This window comes from Rhynchophorus ferrugineus, unplaced genomic scaffold (assembly GCF_030347505.1).
Source record: "Rhynchophorus ferrugineus isolate W39M unplaced genomic scaffold, kcgeb_rfMv2 rfM4, whole genome shotgun sequence".
Lineage (NCBI taxonomy): Eukaryota > Metazoa > Arthropoda > Insecta > Coleoptera > Curculionidae > Rhynchophorus > Rhynchophorus ferrugineus.
Genome location: NW_027472583.1, coordinates 4,647,593 through 4,667,184, shown reverse-complemented (window position 1 = coordinate 4,667,184; position 19,592 = coordinate 4,647,593). Strand labels below are relative to the sequence as shown.

The window sequence follows — 19,592 nt, the reverse complement described above, 5'->3', positions numbered from 1 at the left end:
CTATTAAAAAAATCTCTTTAAAATGTATAAATATATAGGCAACTGAACACGCAGTTTCCTAATATTTGACAAGAAAAATAAATTAATTGTAATTCTACATGACATTATGTGTTAATGTATTGTTATGTATATATATATATATATATATATATATATATATATATATATATATATATATATATATATATATATATATATTGACTTATTGTATAAAACATTTTTAAATGTTAACATAGCGATGTAATTTTAACATAGTGAATATTTTATATTTAAACTTTCTTCCTATTTCTTTACAATTTCCTACAAGTAACTAAACATCAAATTTAAAATAATACTATTAAAGGCTTACTAAAAATGTGTTGGACAATTAAACAATGTTTTAATGCTTGTTAGTTTATATTACTTCGATTAGCTAAAATGGGATTAAGCATAAGTTATTGTGTGTATGTAGAGTGTGCGAATCAGTTGGTTGTAGCTTGTAAGATTGAGAGGCACGTGTAGGACAATTTTAACCTCTGAAACCGAAATATATTTAACACCAAACAGTTTGAATCATACTCACTTACCGATATAGCCATATCAATACTCATCTCCCCGAAAGGGCCTATAGTCATAGTTAGTGGAATGTTACATCGCAGTAGCATCATACTTATAATATATTGACAATATTTATCATGAAGGTACCAGGGGCATTCAAATAATGCGCGATAAAAACCAATGGAACTCTAAAATAAACGATATTATAACATATTTTTTTCTATATATTAACTATAATAAATTTTACTCATATATATTCGCAATATATATAAATAAAACCTGGATGTAAGTACAATCTACAACACAAAAAACAATATGCGGTATATGATTGTTAATTGGTAATGTTATGGTTAAGTTTTTTGTATTAAGTTTTAAGTGTAATTTGTATTTGACAGCTATTGACAAAAGACAACTTTTTCAATTTTAACAAAAGTGGATGAAAGGGATGGCCGTGTGCTGTGAAAGACACCATCATCGAAATTAAGACAAGGCTTGATAAATAGAATGGCGACTCTGTATCATCAACTTAGATGGTTAAGCTCCCAGAAGAAGTAGTTATGCCAGAAATCGTCGATGAAACCGGTGGAATGGTTTTGCAGCATAATAAAGCGCCTTCTCGTATAGCAAAACCCGTCAAAGAAGTGTTGAAATCACTTGGATAGGAAGTTTTATTACACTCGCCATACTCTCCAGATCTAGTTCCGGGAGAAAGAATACCAGAAAGAAATTACCGACACAAATCATACTTCATTATCATACGAATTTATTACTGTTTCTATAAAAACTTACTTCAAGCAAAATTTCGTTAGCATTCCATGATAACGCCAATAATTGTAGGGAGCAATGAGTAAAGAACGCCAAATTAAAGATCAGCTTACTTCCCTAAAAATGGCAAACAATATTAATTATTTATTTTATTGTAAACTACTATAGAGGCAAAATATACCTGAACAATCTGTATTAACGTTGTGGCCAGCTGCAGCGAAGTTATGCAATACTCCAATAAAAATATTGTTTTGAAGCAATCGTTGAACATATTAACCCACCTAAAATTCAACAAATTCATATTTTAATACAGTATAATAAAAGAAATTAAAAAAAAATCAGTATTTGATATCAGCCTTTTTTTATCAGTCATAAAATCATTTCTCTATGTAAGAGTGCTTCTGAATTTTTTAAAACTTCATTTTTATATTATGGGACGAAACGATGTTGTAAATTAAATATAATTATTTTCTCCCTTCTTTGCGTAAACTAATGCAGAAAGATGAGTTTGTTTGTTTAAATGAATAATACAAAAATTCTGGTTCTGATTCTTAACACTTCGACTGTGTGCTGTACTGCTTTTCTTACTTCTTGCTTATCTTTTCTAGTTGAATCATTTGAGTAAATATTCTGTCTAATTTTGACTCTCTTGAGAGTTCTTGATTCTTACTCTTCGACTCTTCTGGGTAAACCTTGACTCTCTTAACTGTTTTGACTTTTCTTGATTCTCGACTTCCACTAGACTGTTTCTGATTCTTACTCTTGACCATGCATAAATAAAAAGGATAAACCTTATTTCTTTACTTCCAACTCTCTCTTAGTCTTCTACCTTTTTTGTTCTGTTTCTCACTCACGGACTAAATATTCTTGGTAAATCTTCTGAGTCAATCGTACTGCTACTCATTAACTAAATTTTTAATTCTTTGCCAACTTCTGTCATTCTGTTCTAACTATTCTTTTGCTAATTCTTTGGAAAATTATTTAATTCTAATTCTGATGAAAATCGAGTGATATATATATATATAGACTTTATGATAATTTTCTTTTTATTGAATTATTTATTTAAATTCGATTGGTCAAGGAAATGTGACGTCAGGGCAATTTATCAAATTTTATCAAAGAACCAATCAAATGTTTTCACAGCAAAATGTTTTCTTTACAGGTATCTATGACAGAGAATTAAACTAACGTATCAAATTACTTAAATGGGCGATTATAACCCCATCTGGATATTCGACTTAGCGAAACTTATCTCCAGAGGGCCCTATTGAGTTTTCTCTCTATGACTATTGTCTATTAATTTTTTTTTGTACATACGTCATCAAGATGTTTAATGTATTAGCAATATGTAAATTAGATTTAAAATGAGTCAATAGTTTCCTTCTCATTTTATTCTAGTTAAAAAGAGACACAATACTGTCTGATTAGTTCGAACGCGTAAACGAATGTGCCTGTCAAAGTCGTCCGGTTGTCAGACGTATGCAAAATTCTTGAAAGCAATAGTGATAAGGAGTTATAACTCTAACCTATAAACTATTGTGGCTGTATAATTAACTGTAGTTTTTAGATGTACTATAATGTTAAAATAAATTAGATTTGATAACATTTTTGTTCAATTATTTTGTTTAGATTAGAATTTTGTTCTATGTCAAAGCCAAACTGAACTAAAACTCAGAGTTGATGAGGCAACATTGCGACGTTTTGATGTCACAAATTTAAATGACATATGTACACAATAACTTTGAACAGACTATATATTACATGGTGTTCAAATTGTTTTGTCTCTCTTGTGTATTTCTGTTATTAGATAAGCTAATTAATATACGTACCTTATTATTTCCTGATGTTTGATGACCAGTCTACGTAGATTTTTTCTGGGATAGTCACCGTGCATATATTTCTGTTCATTCTCGCTCCAGTCGAACCATCTTATTTCATATTGTAACATCTTCAGTTGGGCTCTTATAAAAACCAAAACGGAATTCACCAAAGCCTGAATCGAACCGTTTATTAAGAGCGTCTGCAGGATATGACATATCTGATAGGAGACGGCAATGAAGTAGTGCTTGTCTCGATCGAATGGGTACCAAAATGGGATGGTATGGGGCTTCGGAATAGAACTGTTTCTGTTGGGTATACGTTTCCATTCGAAATATCTCATGAATCCTATTGAAATAAATGGTATTAATATTAACATAAAAATAAATGTTAATAAATTAAACTAGTAATGAAATCCTAAGGCTGTCTGGTGAAATTGAGGATTTTTCGTCTAAATTGATAGTCAGCGAAGTCAATGAAGACCATTTTCTTCTCAATGGCCACGTCAATAAACAGAAGAGTCGGTTTTGGGGAACACAAAATCCTCAATTAATTCATTGCATCTACTAAAAACAACTTTACGGTGTGGTATTCATGCTGGAAACATCATTGGCCCATTTTTTTTTTTGAAAATGACCAAGTTGTTGCAGTACTGTTGCTGATGAACGGTATCTAGACATAAAATTTTCTTGTGCATGAAATGGAGGAGCAAGGTCTAAAGGACACATGGTTTCAGCAAGATGGGGCCACTGCAGACACAGCTCGGTCAAATCAGATCTCCGGATTTAACAGCACCATACTTTTTCTAATGGGATTTTTTAAAATCAAAAATGTATGTGAATAAGTCCCAACCGATTCAACATCTTAAAGAAAATATTCGTCACAAAATTGAAGAAATTCAGCCTCAGATGTTGCAAGATGTCATGAAAAATGCCTGAAAGAGAGCCGAAAGTTGCATAGCGAATCGGGCTTACCATTTAGCCGATATAATTTTTTAATCATAACGAAAAAAAGACCCAGTCAACTTTTTATGAAAACCAAATTGACTTATCTTTTCTTTGAGAAAAGTTATAAGCAATCAAAATGGTAGGGGGACCTTTTACTCCACGTTGTACTTCACGTATTTTATATTATACTATATATACTCAATTTAGCTTAATACCTACCGAAACCTATTTATCTATTTACAATATTATTTTCACTATTACCATTTGAGCAGTTTGAAGTCGGTACCGACATAATTACACATACTGAAGAGTGAGGCTTCAGAATGACGTTAGTAACAAATGTACCTGATGCGATTTAAGATACAGCTACACCATCTCTTGTCAATCCTTTAAGATTAATTTATGGGCCTGATATTTTGTACCACTCAATACCTTTAGAGTCTAAAAAAATGATCACGATATGTGCAAGCATCCAATAGTAAGCTTAGCTTATAACAATTGCCCTGTACTATAATTAATACCAAAGCATTATTAAAAGTAATAAAAACGTAATTTTGATTTCAAACTATTATCTGGACGTGAATATTAATATTACCTTATGGACTAATTAGTAAACTGAACTAACAATAACGTACCCATCTCAATATTAATGAAACCCGCCGCATAAAGGAATATTAAAACAAAGAAAATGATGATCCAACAGTATCTAACGTGAAAGGTATAGATCTTCTTCAAGTTAGAATGAGCCTTCAAACAATTTTCTTCCTCGCGGGACAGCATCAATAAAATATCTCTCATCCGCTTGGACTGTATCAAGATCATCTTCGTAACAATCAGAATGACGTATGTCATCCGAGAAAATCCTTCCAGAACTGCAAAAAAGTTTTTTTATTTTCAGGTTGTAGAATAAGGTCACGGAAATGAAAAACGGATTTATATGTTGCTCAATCTAACTTTTGCCTTGTTAGCTATGTGGGCAATGGGTTATTTTTATGGAAGACACTTTTTCCGTCCATAAATCCTTGTTTTTGTTTAAATAAATTCTAAAATAACTTGAGTTTACCAATTTAAAAATATTTCACAGGTGCCTATTTACAGCACTTCTCCCCATTTTGTTTTGACTCAGAATCATTGTAATATCCAAGCTTCTTATAATAAGGAAATAACAGTATTTTAATTTCTGGAATGTGATTTTGCATCGTTGTTGGTTATACAGCTAGTTATGTCCTTGATTTTTTTAAAATTAATTACATAAATCTTACATTAGATATACTTGGTAAATCTTGATAGACAAACTAATTTATTTCTACTGCTCTGTTGCATTTTCATTACTAGATAAGCAAGTTTGATATTTTGTAACCCTATATCTGCAGCCCATAGATTCAAACTGGCTTTATGATTGACTGACAAATTGAGAGTATCTTCCGACTAACCAGTACAGTTGCTTGATTTTGAGTCTAATCTGCCCTGCTTTTTGTTTAACATGATGTTTCCAATTTTAAGTGCCATCGAGATGTATTTCGAGGTATTTAGCTGATTCTGCTTGAGGAATCGGGCTTGATAGATGATATAATTATCATGGACGAATTTGGAACCAATAAGTTTTATTTTCCAGTCTTTAGACTATTTACAAATCTCGTTGACTGTTATTTGTTCTTTTTCCACAACCTTAGGCGGAGGTATATATTTTGCTATGATCACTGTGTCATCGGAAAATGTTTCAAGCTGTGTTTCTTTTGTTGCTGAGGCATATATTGTGCAGCAGTCCCAAGGCACTACCCTGGCGAACTCCAGCCGAAATAGATTTAAGTGTTTAAGTTAAGTGTTGAGTTGATCCTTCACATCAGACTCTAAATATACTTTCGAAAATCTCCGAGTTGCTTTCCATAGCGAGTAATCTTTGTCTGCTTCAGGGCTTAATTCATTTACATATTTTTCGAAGCCACTCTGTTTATATTCTTTAATATTTTGATTTATTTAATTATTAAATCTGTTAAATATTTTTTGGCTACAGCATTTCCGGTTCTGTGCCATACTCTTCTAGCTTTTTGTCTTCTTTTTATCAATTCCATAATTTAAGAGGTGTAATTTGCCATATTCTGATTTCTCTCTCGATTTTGGGGTAGCCGCTTTTGCAGCTGATCGAATTTGTTCAATTATATTTCTAATTGGCTGGTCAAGATCGTCTATACATTTGAGTCAATTTGTTTAGACATTATAAGCCTAAATGTGCCCAGTTAGTAAATTTATTAGTGAGATTAGATTTTTTGTTTTTTTTTTTGGATTATTGCGCCTGGAGTGTGATCAGATGATAGTTCACATAAGTTCTCGATTTTTATTTGAGATAAGAGATGCCATTCGAAATATCTCCTCTAGATCCAATAGTTCTGTTTATTACAGTCGATGGGCCATATAGCTCCTATGACGTTTATTTCAGCACCGTTCTTTTCAATACTAGCTATCGCATGGAATCGTCATTTTTGTCTTTTTTATTCTCGTTTTGTTGGAAATGCTTTGGGAATTTTTTTTAGTGAAAAAAAAACGGGAAGGCACTTACTGACACACCTGGTATGTTCGAGTTACCAAGGTCATCGATCGCAAAAACTATTCTTACCTTGACCAATATCATCAAATCCTAGTAAATAAGCTGATACGCTGAAGAATACAACGCATTGAACATATATTATTTGACTTATAATTGAAAATACTTTATAAATAAAATGTTGTAATCTGGTGTTGTTCCCATATAATCCCATACCACACATAGACAACATAAATTTGCAACGTGGAAACAGACCATTATCGAAGAACATATTTGCTAGAACAGTTACGGGCAATTATTTCGATTATTTGAGCTTAAATACCGTTTTCCTATATGCAAAATAGATTTGCTTTTAGAACCTTATTACGTATCAGAAATTATCCGCAAAAACATTGGCGAAACTGAAAATTTATTTGAAATAATTATCCGTTATTTTTTGAGCGCGAGCTCACTCTTGACCAAAAACAACGATGAGTTGATGATTCGGAGCAGTGTTTGAAGATGATCAAGCGTAATACACCCGAGTTTTTTGCGACGATATGTGACAATGGATGAAACATGAAGGCATCATTTCACTCCGAACTCCAATCGACTGTCATCCGAGTGGACTACACACGATGAACCCACTCCAAAGCGTGGGAAAACGCAACAGTCGGCTGGCAAGGTTATGGCGTCTGTATTTTGGGATGCGCATAGAATAATTTTCATTGACTACCTTGAAAAAAGAAGGACCATTAACAGCGACTATTGCATAGTGTTATTAGACCGTTTGACGGACGAAATCGCCGAAGAACGGCCGAATTTGAAGAAAAAGAAAGTGCTGTTTCACCAAGGCAATGCACTGTGTCAAAACGATGGCAAAAATCCATGAATTGGGCTTCTAATTGCTTCCTCATCCACCTTATTCTCCAGATCTGGCTCCCTGCGATTATTTCCTGTTTTCAGATCTCAAAAGAATGCTCGCTGGGAATAAATTTTCATCGAATGAAGAGGTGATCGCCGAAACTTAGGCCTATATTGAAAATAGTAACTTGGATATACAAATGTTAATTAGGTGGATTAGGCCTCCAGGGTATACAACAACATAAAAAACGCGCATAGCACTTTAGCTCACAGGTTGTATGGAATAGAGTTCAATGTTAATATAATCAAACACAACCCTAACCTATAAAATAATATAACTGTGTACTTAATTACATTTGAAAACAGTATTTTTGTTTAATTATATTATTTAGTTTAGAATTTTGTTGTATGTTAAAGCCAAAGTGAACTACAACTCAAAGTTGATGCGGAAGCATTTCGACGTTTTGACGTCACAAATTTAGATGGCGTATGTACAAAATAACTTTGGATAGACTATAAGTTAAACTACGTCTATGGAATTCCATTCAAATATTAATTTTGTTTCTTTCTAATAGGCATTATTATCTTAATTGAGTCTACTTTGCCATGGAATATTATACGTTTTAATTTGAATTATTATTTTATTATTCATATCGACGAGGATAACACAATTGTAATCGATTAAGGAAATCACTATTGATATAATTTTTTAATTACATTTTACATTAGATCTGCTTAGTACAGTCTAATTTGTGAAATTAATTTTTCAAGCTAACATTTAATTAAACTACTTAAGTTAAAGATGAGAATAAACACTTATACAATGTACAAGTTCACGTGTTTTGGTTCGCTTCAATCTTCTGATTTCCTACGTGTTGTCCAGAAGCTATGTCCAGGTTGCTGTTATTTAGTAACCTTATGTCATTTTTTAAGGCGAAATCTTGTGCAAATTCGTGGAACCACTTGATTTCGAAATCATCATGAAGTTCTTCATTACCTTAGTTAGGTAGCGATAAGCGTTGATAATTAATCGAAGAACTTGGCAGCTGCTTTTTGATGTTTTGGTGCAGTCGATGTTATCAATTGACTGATAAACCAATGTGATGAACGATTTTGAATCTAATCTGCTCTGTTTTATGTCAAATATTATTTATTATTAGTAAATGCGTAATTATTGCATATGATATCAACGAAAAACTAGCGTTTTAAATCAATAAATTGATATATTAAACTTTTATATTGGGAAAAATATTTTCTAAATCGAATAGCATTTCGAATTTACTATGAACTATTACCTTTCAAATGCGCTATAATATAGTTTAAATAAATAAAGATTAAATATGGTGAGAAAAAGCAATTTTTTTGTTTTGGCCTAAAACCAGGCGGTGGAATGCATGACGCATACCTGGTCGCGGAGACTTGCCCTGATGTGGAAGTTGGACCGGGTTATGTGGGACTGCCTCTGGGATTACCAATACACTAAACCGAAATCGCCTTACAGTTGACTCGCTACTGCTACTGCATTAAATTTGGGGATATGTTACCCGCTGATCGGGCAGCCGTTAATGGGCACGAGGACCCGGCGACTCCATTGATTCGCGAACTTGAGTTAACACACGACTAGATACTGTCGTATGGGGGCAAAAGTTATGACTGCAGCGACGGATGAGGTCGTTTCAGCCTAGAAAAGAGGGAGGTTAGCGGTGACGCGGTGGTAAGCTCCCAACATGTCGACCAGCTAGTGAATAAGCGCGTTTTCGGAAGAACTTAAGCTGAGTTGTTGTTTGTGGAATGATTGAGATATGAAGTGCTTGATTTCTGGAGTGTCAGTTTTCCTATCAATTTGATTATTTCTGATAAACCATGGAGAGTTTAAAATTCTCCTGAGGAGCTTATTTTGGAAAACTTGAAGCCGTTTCACCTGGTTGGGTGTAACAAACTCGAAGTAGACATTACAGTACGAACCTAATTAGCATCTTGTAAAGTAAGCACTTGATGGAGATGAGTATTATAACTTGGACTATTTTAATTTTGTACGGGAACATTTTCAAATTAGTTCTCAAAATTCGCCTTAAAATGCTAATTTTACGTACTAAAAAAGATACAAATTATTTCAGTTAATGAATATTAATTGAATTCATTAAATTAGTTAGACTATATCCAATAAAACATCTAATGCACGGTATCAAAATTTATAACATCAGCACATCGCAATGTTGCCGCGTTAACTTTGCAGAATTTTGGTTAGTTAGAGGTTATAAACCGGCAAACGTTGTTATCCAAAAGTTTAAAATGATGCGGCAACTCTTCTATTTTAATGTACTAACTCGCTTAATATAGATATCTAAATTGGCAAGAAACATGTCATCCTATGACAAGAAGGAAGTCATTTTCGAATTCGGCACACTCAGGAACATAAAGATAGTCATGAAACTTAAACAGTTCTTAAGCGTTTTTACAGACTTGTTTTATTTGAAACATGTTATTAAAAATAATGTGTTACCTACCTTGGCAAAGTACTCCTTGTTTACTATAATCTTAAAAGTTATAGTTATACGAACAGGTCGCTGCATATTTGTCAATAACAGCAGGTATGACTTTTTATTTGGAGAATTCCAAACATGCCACGACGTGTTAGATAGTGAATTGTACAATTTTACAAACTACAATGAAGGAAGACTTTTTAAAATTATTGAAAAATATATTCCCTACGACATATGATTCAAAAAATCTCCAGTCTAATTATGAAAATTTTTAATTAATTCACGTCTTCTCCAATCTGCGCCTTCAATGTCAGGCAGACAGGAATCACAGAACTCAAGTATGATCCTTAAGCACCCTCTTACCAAAAAATTCGTTGGAAAGGGAAGCATTTTTTCTGTTAAATATTAATTTACTGCGGTTTTTTTGAAAATATTTTTAGCGCCACTGAAATATTTCATAAAATGAAAAACATAATCTATATAAATAAATAAATGCGAAGCGGGTGACGAATCAGCTTGATTAGATCAAGATCACTATCAGAGATCAAATGTATGAAATGTATAAAAACAGAGAGTAGTTTTTTTTCAATATAAGCATAATTGAATGAAATAATTTCAGAGAGAATTGTCAGTCTGAAAAGTATCGAAGAGGTCTAATGGAACTTCCTTTTAGACATTGCTTTTAAAATATACAATACAATTTTTAAAAGTATATAATAAAATCAAAAAACTTATTGTTTTTAAACTTATTATAATTAAATTTATTATAATTACACAATTAGTGTATTTAGATGAGACGTGGATGTTTCAGAACGGAACCAATATACCTCCTGGTCACTCATTGCAAAATGATAATAAAAATAGTGTTAATACATCTAAACTTGATAGAAAAAGGTAAACGTTGGAATAATAATTAATTAGGTTTTAATAGTTATAACATTTATTTTCTCCCTCTGTAGAAGAACATGTCCTTATATTAATTGATATATTTGAAATTTAATTGTTATATTTATTAAAAATATATTTTGACAACATTGTCAGTAAAAAAGGCCAAGGCATAACATTGGCCGATTACTAATACAAAATAAAGACATTCTAGGATTGCTTCTTGTTCTTTTTTTATACACATAAAGATATTTCCGGTTAAGGACAATTTACAATATTTAATAATTTATGAACATAGCTTATTGTTTTTAAAAGAAAATATAATTATGGTGAAAACTTAAGATAAATAAATACTAATGGCGTTTTTGGTTATGAGAATTTATAGCAGATGGAGCGTATGCCGTTGAAAGAAAAACTTGATGAAAATTTCTTATTTCATTATCCGAAGGCTTTTAGTCAGTTATTAATTCAGTAATCAGTTGGTAATGGTTAAAATAATATTGTAAATAGATAAGTAGGTTTAGGTAGGTATTAAGCTAAATTGTGTGTTTGTAGCAGAATATAAAATACGTGTAGTGGATAGGTTAAATAAAGTTTTTGATTTTTTTTATTTAGTTATTACAACGATTATTATGTACATATATTATTTTAAAATATTTTTTTGTGTTAAAAATCTAAGTTTGATTATTTTTAATTTTTAGTGAGTTCCTTATTTATTTTTTGAAGTCGGTTGAATTTTTTTGTTAAAAATACTTTATTAGTGAGTTCTTGATTTATTTCTCAGTCAGTTCAATTTTTTAAAAATATTTTATCTTGTTTTACACTCCTCTTAATTCTTCTAACGCCTCTTGTTCAGATCCTTCGCAGTTCTAATTCTTTGTGTTCTATGTATTACTCAAAACAAAACATAATTTCGGCGTTTTTTGGTAGTTTTCTATTTCTCAATTTTGCTAATTACAATATTACTATAATTGAAGCATGTTTGAATAATCATATGCTATGATTGTAGCTTTTCTGTATGGTGCTTGTTGACGCAATTACAGGACTGTGTTGGTGCCACCTGAAAATTGTATTACTATTATACATCATTAATCCTGTAATTTTTGTTCCTTAACAGATTTTGTAATTAAAATAACAGAATTTTAACACACAGTTACATTTTAGTACATACATTACATATTTTGATCTGTTAATATTTATTATCAGTAGTCCTCGACTGCTTGAATCTTGCAATTCTATTTTAATACATTAGTTTGGTATATAAATATTAGAACAGCATACGTCCATTTGAAATACTGAAACAAAACATATTATATTTGTATGAAAAAGGGTTCAATGTAAATATAATAAAACACAACACTAACTTACGAAATATTATGTAACTGTGTAAATGTAACTGTATAATGCATTAGGTGAACTATAATGTTACATTATATTTAAAAAGAGTAATTTTGTTAATAAATAATAATCTAGTACTCAGCGTTGATGTGGCAACACTGCGACGTTTTGACGTCATTCATTCATATGACCTGAGTTTACTGTTTTATTGAACGGATTATATGTTGCTCGGAAGTTACAGATAAGTTGGTTAGTTCAACCTAACGTGTAGCAATAATGTTTATTAAATAATTATTCAATCAAAAATAATGAGAATTTACTTCTAAAGCTACCTGGACAATAAAGAAACTATCGTTGATCAAATCGAAATAAATACAACGTGCGGCAGAAGTCGCGCTACCATTTTGATTACCTGTAACTATGCTCAAGAAAAAAAAGTTTATTTGGTCATTACATTTTTTTTCGTTATGATTGAAAAATTATATCGGCTAAATGGTGAGCGCGATTCGCTATGCAACTTTCGGCTCTTTTTAAGGCATTGGAAAATGACATCCTGCAGCAACTGGGGCTAATTCACATACACTTTTGATTTTAAAAAACCCCATAAGAAAAAGTCTGTAAATGGACACTTCGCGAAATTAGTCTTCATGGAAAAACGTCATTCAATAATTGAATTGGTGACCAAGTTGTGGTCTCATCTTGCTGAAACCACATGTCTTCTAGTCCTTGCTCTTCTATTTTAGGCACAATAAAATTTCGAATCATGTCTTGGTACCGTTCAGCAGTAACAGTAACTGCAACACCTTGGTTATCTTCAAAAAATTAAGGACCAATGACATTTCCAGCATGAATACCACGCCATACAGTTGTTTTTAGTGGATGCAATGATGTTTCATGAATTAATTGAGGATTCTGTGGTCCCCAAAACCGACTGTTCTGTTTATTGACGTGGCCACTAACAAGAAAATAGATATCGTCAGTCATTATCAATTTAGATGAAAAATCTTTAATTTCACCATACATCCTTAGGATTGCATTGCTGTACTCAACTCGTTGATTAGGATCTCTCGGTAGCAATTTTTCGACTAATTGAAATTTGTACAGGAACATTTTCAAGTCAGTTTTCAACCAACATTCGCCTTAAACTGCGTGCAGAAATGTGTAACTGGGAACCACGTCTCCGAGTGGTTTCTGGAACACTATCTGCAACACTATCACATCAGAGTCACATTTTCAGCGTTACGAGACATCCGTTTTCTTCCAGAACAAGGTCAGTCTGCTGTCGTACCGTACTGTCGAAAATTCGCATGTCGATAAATTGTGGTTTTGTTAGGCACTTGGACGATTAGGATATTTTTGACCCAATTTCTGCAGAGTGGCAATAATGAAATGGTGATTCTCAATAAATATTGTCACTATTTCTACTAGTTCTTATGGCGTATATTTATCCATAATAAAAAAAATGTAATAAATTTGTACGTCCACAGAACACAATGGTTGAAACGAAACTGAGCTAAATGTCACATAACCAAGATGGTGTTCAATCAAATTGGTAGCGGGACTTTTGGACCCTACTACCCTCTTACCTACCATTAATAAAAAGTTTCTATCAACATTCATATTCAGGCCAACTTTAGCAGACACGCTGTTCCTTATATTTAACAGCAGCAACATGTATGTCTTGGTGTTTGACTCATTCCAGGAATACCAAGACATATTTAGCACTGCTTCGAACATATCTGATTTCTTAAAATTGACAAAACGATTTAATGGTGCTCATTAATTACTCATAATAGTTACCTTATCCTCGATTTGTTGCCCGAAATTGAATAATCCGGAAGCGCAGAATAAATCAGCGTATGTTAAAGTTAATAATATTGTAATTTTTTGTGCCTAAAATGATCACCACTTGATGTTACTGCATTTTTCGCTAAAAACTTTCTTAAACTACTTAAGAAAAATATTCAAGAGTTCTTTTTGATTGAAATAAATAGTTGATTGTTGGTAGTTACTCTGCGTATAATTATTTGACATAAGGTTTTTCAATTTGACTGGGTCTTTGCTGGTAGAAGGTAACATCATGCATCATCATTTTTGGTGATGTTTGTTTAATCTATTGTTTATTATTCAGCTGTTAGTACCAATAATTATTATATCTACAGTTAATTACATTGTACAATGTAGTAGTACATCAAATAATAACATTTTTTGTTAAAACTACAACTGTGGCTGAAGACATTGCGTGTTAAAGCAAATCTAACAAAGTGTGACATTTACTCTGCGTAGAAAAACATGCCCATTAGTGAACATCAATAATTATCAACTTCCCCAAGTCGCCGAGCTAATGTCTGTGTATACATCTGGACCGACGCCTAACCTGGAAGAAGCACATTGTTGCTAAATGAAAACAACTTGGACTTAAATCATATAAATGTGTTTGCTTATCAGACGCAAATCAAAGTTATCATTAGATAACTAGGTATTGCTATACGAATCAATACTTAAGCCTCTTTGCTAGAAAGCCTAATATAGTCGTCAACGTTCTCAAAACAAAGTGTTGCGTGCTATTGTCCACGCACCAAATTATGTCTCTAATGAAGTGATACAACACGATATATTCCTCTAGAACCAATAACTAGTGTGATTTGGGAATAAGAACTAGAAGTAAAAGGTATTTATGCCCTCTAACGAAAGTAAAATATATAACTTGGATACAAAATTGTTAATTAGGTCTCCGGAGGAAACTACTACAAAAAAAATGCGGCTAGAACTTTAACTCATGAGTGATATGGAAAATAGTTTAATAATAAAACACAATCTTAACCTAGAAACTATTATACATGTGTTCTTAAATGTAGTTTTAAGTCTTTCGATAATACACGTATTAGATGTACTATAATGTTAAAAGAAATTATATTTGATAACGGTATTTTTGTTTAATAACTTTATTTAGATTAGAATTTTATTGTATGTAAAAGCCAACATGAATTAAAACGGAGTTAATGGGGCAACATTGCGACCTTTTGACGTCAGATGTCGGTTCAGATGTCGCCATTTCACTGTTTTATTGAACAGATTACACAATAACAAACATACTTTGGTTGTATGGATAACACCAACTTATACAAGTTTCACAGGTAGCAATGCAGACACAAAAAAGTATTGTTTTGAGCCAGCAATATCATTACATATAGAACTATGATTGCCACCTTCTTCCCGCCTATGCGATATGAATATGGAGGACATGTCGTTCAGGCAGGATGGCGTTAACTGTCATATACCCATTGTGGTCGTTCTATTAAATCGAACTATTTGATTTTTTCTTAGAAGATAATGTTGAGTGCGTTGGAAACTATTGAAAGAAAACGACTATCGACTGTTTAGTAATTGGCTACTTTTTACTATCGACTATTTCAGTCGTGACTATTTCATTCTGTAGATCTTTAATGTTTTGGTTTTGACGTCCTAATAACAAACTTAGAAATAATGTGCCTATTTTATACTTGTTTTGTAAATAAATGGCTTTATATTTTATTTGAAATATGACGATAAATAATGTAATAACATAGAAGCATTTAAGAACTCTATTTCTCAATACTATTTACCTATTTAATAAGGTAAAAGATATTTTGATTAATACATATTAAAATAATTTTGAAAGCATTTATATTATCTCAGCAACTATTAAATCTTTTTAAAACGTTTTTCATTTTCTAAATCTCATGCCAATTCAAAATTTCTTAAAATTTTCTTTCTATTCTTAAATTTCTTTAAAATTTCAACGAATGATGATATTAAAATATTCCTAATTAACAATAAATTTTTTTTATTACTCTTCGTGAGTCCACAATCTGCCCTATTGGCAATAAGTATTTCTTCTATTTATATTATATATACATGGCATGTAGAAAATCACTTCATTAAGCAATCTTCTGTATAAAATATTATCTTAATTAATTAGTCTTATTCTAATGCTTATTCTAAACTCTACGTATGTCCAGTAATCAGATCAGGTGGTGTTAAACGTTTTATTCTACGCACTTCACTATCACGTCGCATATTTAGCTGATTAGCGAGTACATTGGGATGCACTGATACTCTTTCGAAGTACTTCACACAAACACGTTGGATTACACTCGTTATAGGTTCTAGAGGAATATCGCGTTGTATCACTTTATTTGAAATATAGTACGGAGCATCAACAATGGCACGCAACACCTTATTTTGGAACCGTTGAATGATGGATATATTAGATTTGCTAGCGGTACCCCATAGTTGAATTCCATATGTCCAAATGGGCTTGAGTATAGACTCATACAGCAATACCTTGTTATCTAATGATAACTTGGATTTGCGCCCAATGAGCCAATACATTTGATATAATTTTAGTCCTAGTTGTTTCCGTTTAGAGAGTATGTGCTTCTTCCAGGTTAGGCGTCGATAACAATAAATAATTTCATTATTTTATTTAAAAGTTTGCGATATTTAAAAAGTTGATAAATATTGATCTATACTTTTCTTTCTCAAAAGAAGCTCGAAAACAAATATGTATATCTCCGTCTCATTTATGGCATGGTTAAAAATAATTGTAAGCCCATGTGGGAATGAAATGAAAATGAACCATTTTCTTAAATTATATAATGTTTTTGTTACTCTCCAACTATTAAATCAATCCTCTTTTATTGAAAAACCTTATAGTTAACCTTATATTAGATAGTTAATAAAATGAATAACACTCACTAAAGGAAATGTGTCCCCTACATATAGGAACAATGGTACTAGGCTGAGGCCAGCAAGTGCTAGAGCTCCCCCCAATAATCTAAATAACGTACATCCTAAATATGTCCTCGTGTGCCTGAAAAATAAAAAACTTTAAAGTAACTATAAACACATTATTTTAGCAAAATTAGTTTTTTTTATTCAACAAAATTCCCTTTAAAGGTGATACAGTGATTATTGCGATCCTCCGATGTTTTGATACCATTTTTGTAGTACGATTTGTCCTTTGCTTCAAAATAATATGATTGTTATTTTCCAGGAAGTAAAGGTTCAAATAAAATTGCCACATATCCAGGTAAAAATACAAGAATGATTATATACATTTTTATAATTCTGCTAGAATGTTATATTATCTAAATGTTATAATGTTATATTTAGGAATTACATTGGATATTTCACATTGAAATGCAATTTATAAGGGAATCACAAGAAATAGATTTTTACGGAATTGAAATAGAAATCCTGTATAATATAAGGTTATGATTGACAGAAAAGTTTCTGCAGAGGTAGATTATTAGCTTTGTATTTGATTTGTAACTATAAGGAATGTTAATATTTTTGAATAATTATATAAGTTATAAGTAATTATAATTACAATTGAGACAGTATTAGAAATATTTTAGATTCATGTAGAAATACTTACACTAAAATATCCAAGTGCGTCTTGTATATATGTTGCAAATCTTGAGCTACCATCCACTGATATGTATCATTGTGACGTAATTCTACCCAATTCGTATTTTCACTCAAATAAAGACGTTTGTTATTGCTTAGAACTGTTAACATTGAGTCCCACTAAAAATTATATACGTCATATTTACTGAATTAATTAAAATGATAATATTTCTCATAATTTCGTAGATTTGACATTTGGGATCAGGTCTAAGGCATAAATTGTTTTGTGAACTTTCGTAATTTCGAGTGTTGAATAAACACTGACTTTTTGAAAACAATAATTGGGTTTATAACTATTCTCGTGAAAACTGTAAGTAATAATCAGCGAATATCAGATCGTCAGTTTATAGTGTCATATTGAAAGTACTCCAGAAATTAAGAGTACAACTAAAGGAATTAATTATCCAAAAGAAGTGAAGGAAATGGTAACTGAAAAACGTAAATTAAGAAAAAAATGGTAACAAAACAAAACAGCTGAAAATAAAAATAGTTTAAACAATATAACCCAAAGACTGAAAAGGCAAATACTGAAAATTTAAAACCATAAATGACTATCTGAGAAATTAAGCAGATGATAAAGAAACTAATTACTCACTCTGGAAAACCACAATATATCTAAAGCGCTCATGTCTACACAGTCCACCTATAAGAGACCTATGTGGGAATTGGGCACGTGACAATCATCAAAAAGCAGAAGCATTTGCTGTGAATATCTAGAAAAAAACTTTCAAACCAAACTAAATTTATATTGAACATAATTTGTTGGACATAGAAGCTGAAAATCTGATGATTGAATTAGTCACGCCGAAAGAGCTAACCAAAGTTATTAAAACTGACATTAACCCCAGGAAATCAACAGGCTACGATTTAATAAAAGGAGAATTACTGCAAAAACTACCAAGAAAGGAAATTATAAAACTCACCAACTTGATCAACACAGCATACAGATTAAAACATATCCCAGTCATTTGGAAGATAGCAGAAATTCCAAAAGCTAGGAATTCACCAAACGAAATAAAAGCCTATAGACCTATATCACTGCTGCCAGTAATATTTAAGCCCCTGTTAAAAAGAATAAACCGATCATAGATTGAAAAATACCAACACACCAGTTTAGGTTTATTAACAAGCACTCAACAATCTATCAGGTCCACAGAATAACATATGTGATTGAAAAACCTTATGAAAGTAAAAAAGTATGCTCAGCTATATTCTTAGATGTCAACACAAGCCTTCGATAAAGTTTGGTATAAAGGCCTAGTCCATAAACTACAGAAAATGCTACCAAAACAATACACCGAATTATTAAAATCGTACATTACAACCAGAATGTTTAGAGTGAAACAAGAAGGAGCTTACCCTACAATAAAAGAAGCTAAAGCAGGTGTACCACAAGGAAGTGTACTGGAGCCAATGCTTTATCTACTCTACACTTGTGATATACTACAAATGGAGAATATTATGATGGCTACATTTGCTGATGATACTGCGATTATAGCCGACGGAGACAATAGTGAAGAAGCCTCACGAAACAACATTCAATTCACAATATAAATAATTGGACACAAGCTTGGAAAATAAGAATTAATGAATGTAAATCTGTACATGTGCAGTTCACCTATAAATAGATCATACAAGCACCAATAGCATTAAATAATACTATCATTCCATATAGCAACAACGCTAAATATCTCGGAATGAATCTAGATGCGAAACTTCGCTAGAACGAACATATAAAGAAGAATATAAAAGAACTGAAATTGAAATATAGGAAAATGTACTGGCTAATTGGAAGAAAATCCCAATTATCAGTACATAATAAATTGATGTTATATAAGCAAATACTGAAACCTATATGGACATACGGAGTTCAATTATGGAGATGTTCTGCAAAGAGTAACCTAAATAAAATACAAATTTTTTAGAACAATCTCCTGAGAGGTATTGTAGGCGCACCCAAATACTATAGGACTGATTACC

At 31.8% G+C, this 19,592-nt stretch overlaps 2 protein-coding genes across 3 annotated transcripts; both read right to left on the bottom strand.

Moving 5' to 3' along the window:
- Nucleotides 1-377: 377 nt before the first annotated feature.
- On the bottom strand, nucleotides 378-6,890 carry LOC143196682 (uncharacterized). Of its 2 annotated transcripts, XM_076404566.1 has the most exons (7): nucleotides 6,682-6,890; nucleotides 4,703-4,939; nucleotides 3,132-3,468; nucleotides 1,484-1,583; nucleotides 1,327-1,419; nucleotides 567-725; nucleotides 378-515 (listed from the first exon to the last, which is right to left on the bottom strand). In XM_076404566.1, exons 1-7 carry the CDS (start codon nucleotides 6,878-6,880, stop codon nucleotides 462-464), a joined length of 1,179 nt encoding a protein of 392 aa, XP_076260681.1. In that variant the 5' UTR covers nucleotides 6,881-6,890; the 3' UTR covers nucleotides 378-461. The 2 variants fall into 2 exon arrangements, with proteins under 2 accessions (XP_076260681.1, XP_076260683.1); XM_076404568.1 differs by lacking the exon at nucleotides 1,327-1,419.
- Nucleotides 6,891-11,711: 4,821 nt separating this feature from the next.
- Nucleotides 11,712-17,726, bottom strand: LOC143196108 (uncharacterized). The gene is made up of 5 exons (XM_076403716.1): nucleotides 17,581-17,726; nucleotides 16,899-17,013; nucleotides 13,959-14,051; nucleotides 13,749-13,904; nucleotides 11,712-11,880 (listed from the first exon to the last, which is right to left on the bottom strand). Exons 1-5 carry the CDS (start codon nucleotides 17,721-17,723, stop codon nucleotides 11,818-11,820), a joined length of 570 nt encoding a protein of 189 aa, XP_076259831.1. The 5' UTR covers nucleotides 17,724-17,726; the 3' UTR covers nucleotides 11,712-11,817.
- Between the last annotated feature and the right edge of the window lie 1,866 nt (nucleotides 17,727-19,592).

What these genes read in the sequence shown, in the direction of transcription:
- LOC143196682 (XM_076404566.1), bottom strand. Translation starts at nt 6,880, where the DNA reads ATGTTCTTCGATAATGGTCTGTTTCCACGTTGCAAATTTATGTTGTCT. An exon ending in ATTTGATGATATTGGTCAAG is followed by an intron (nt 4,940 to 6,681) that starts GTAAGAATAGTT and finishes ACTTTTTTGCAG; the next exon opens with TTCTGGAAGGATTTTCTCGG. An exon ending in AAACATCAGGAAATAATAAG is followed by an intron (nt 1,584 to 3,131) that starts GTACGTATATTA and finishes GTTGAATTTTAG; the next exon opens with GTGGGTTAATATGTTCAACG.
- LOC143196108 (XM_076403716.1), bottom strand. Translation starts at nt 17,723, where the DNA reads ATGTTAACAGTTCTAAGCAATAACAAACGTCTTTATTTGAGTGAAAAT. An exon ending in ACGCACTTGGATATTTTAGT is followed by an intron (nt 17,014 to 17,580) that starts GTAAGTATTTCT and finishes TTTATTTTTCAG; the next exon opens with GCACACGAGGACATATTTAG. An exon ending in GGCAACAAATCGAGGATAAG is followed by an intron (nt 13,905 to 13,958) that starts GTAACTATTATG and finishes GTCAATTTTAAG; the next exon opens with AAATCAGATATGTTCGAAGC.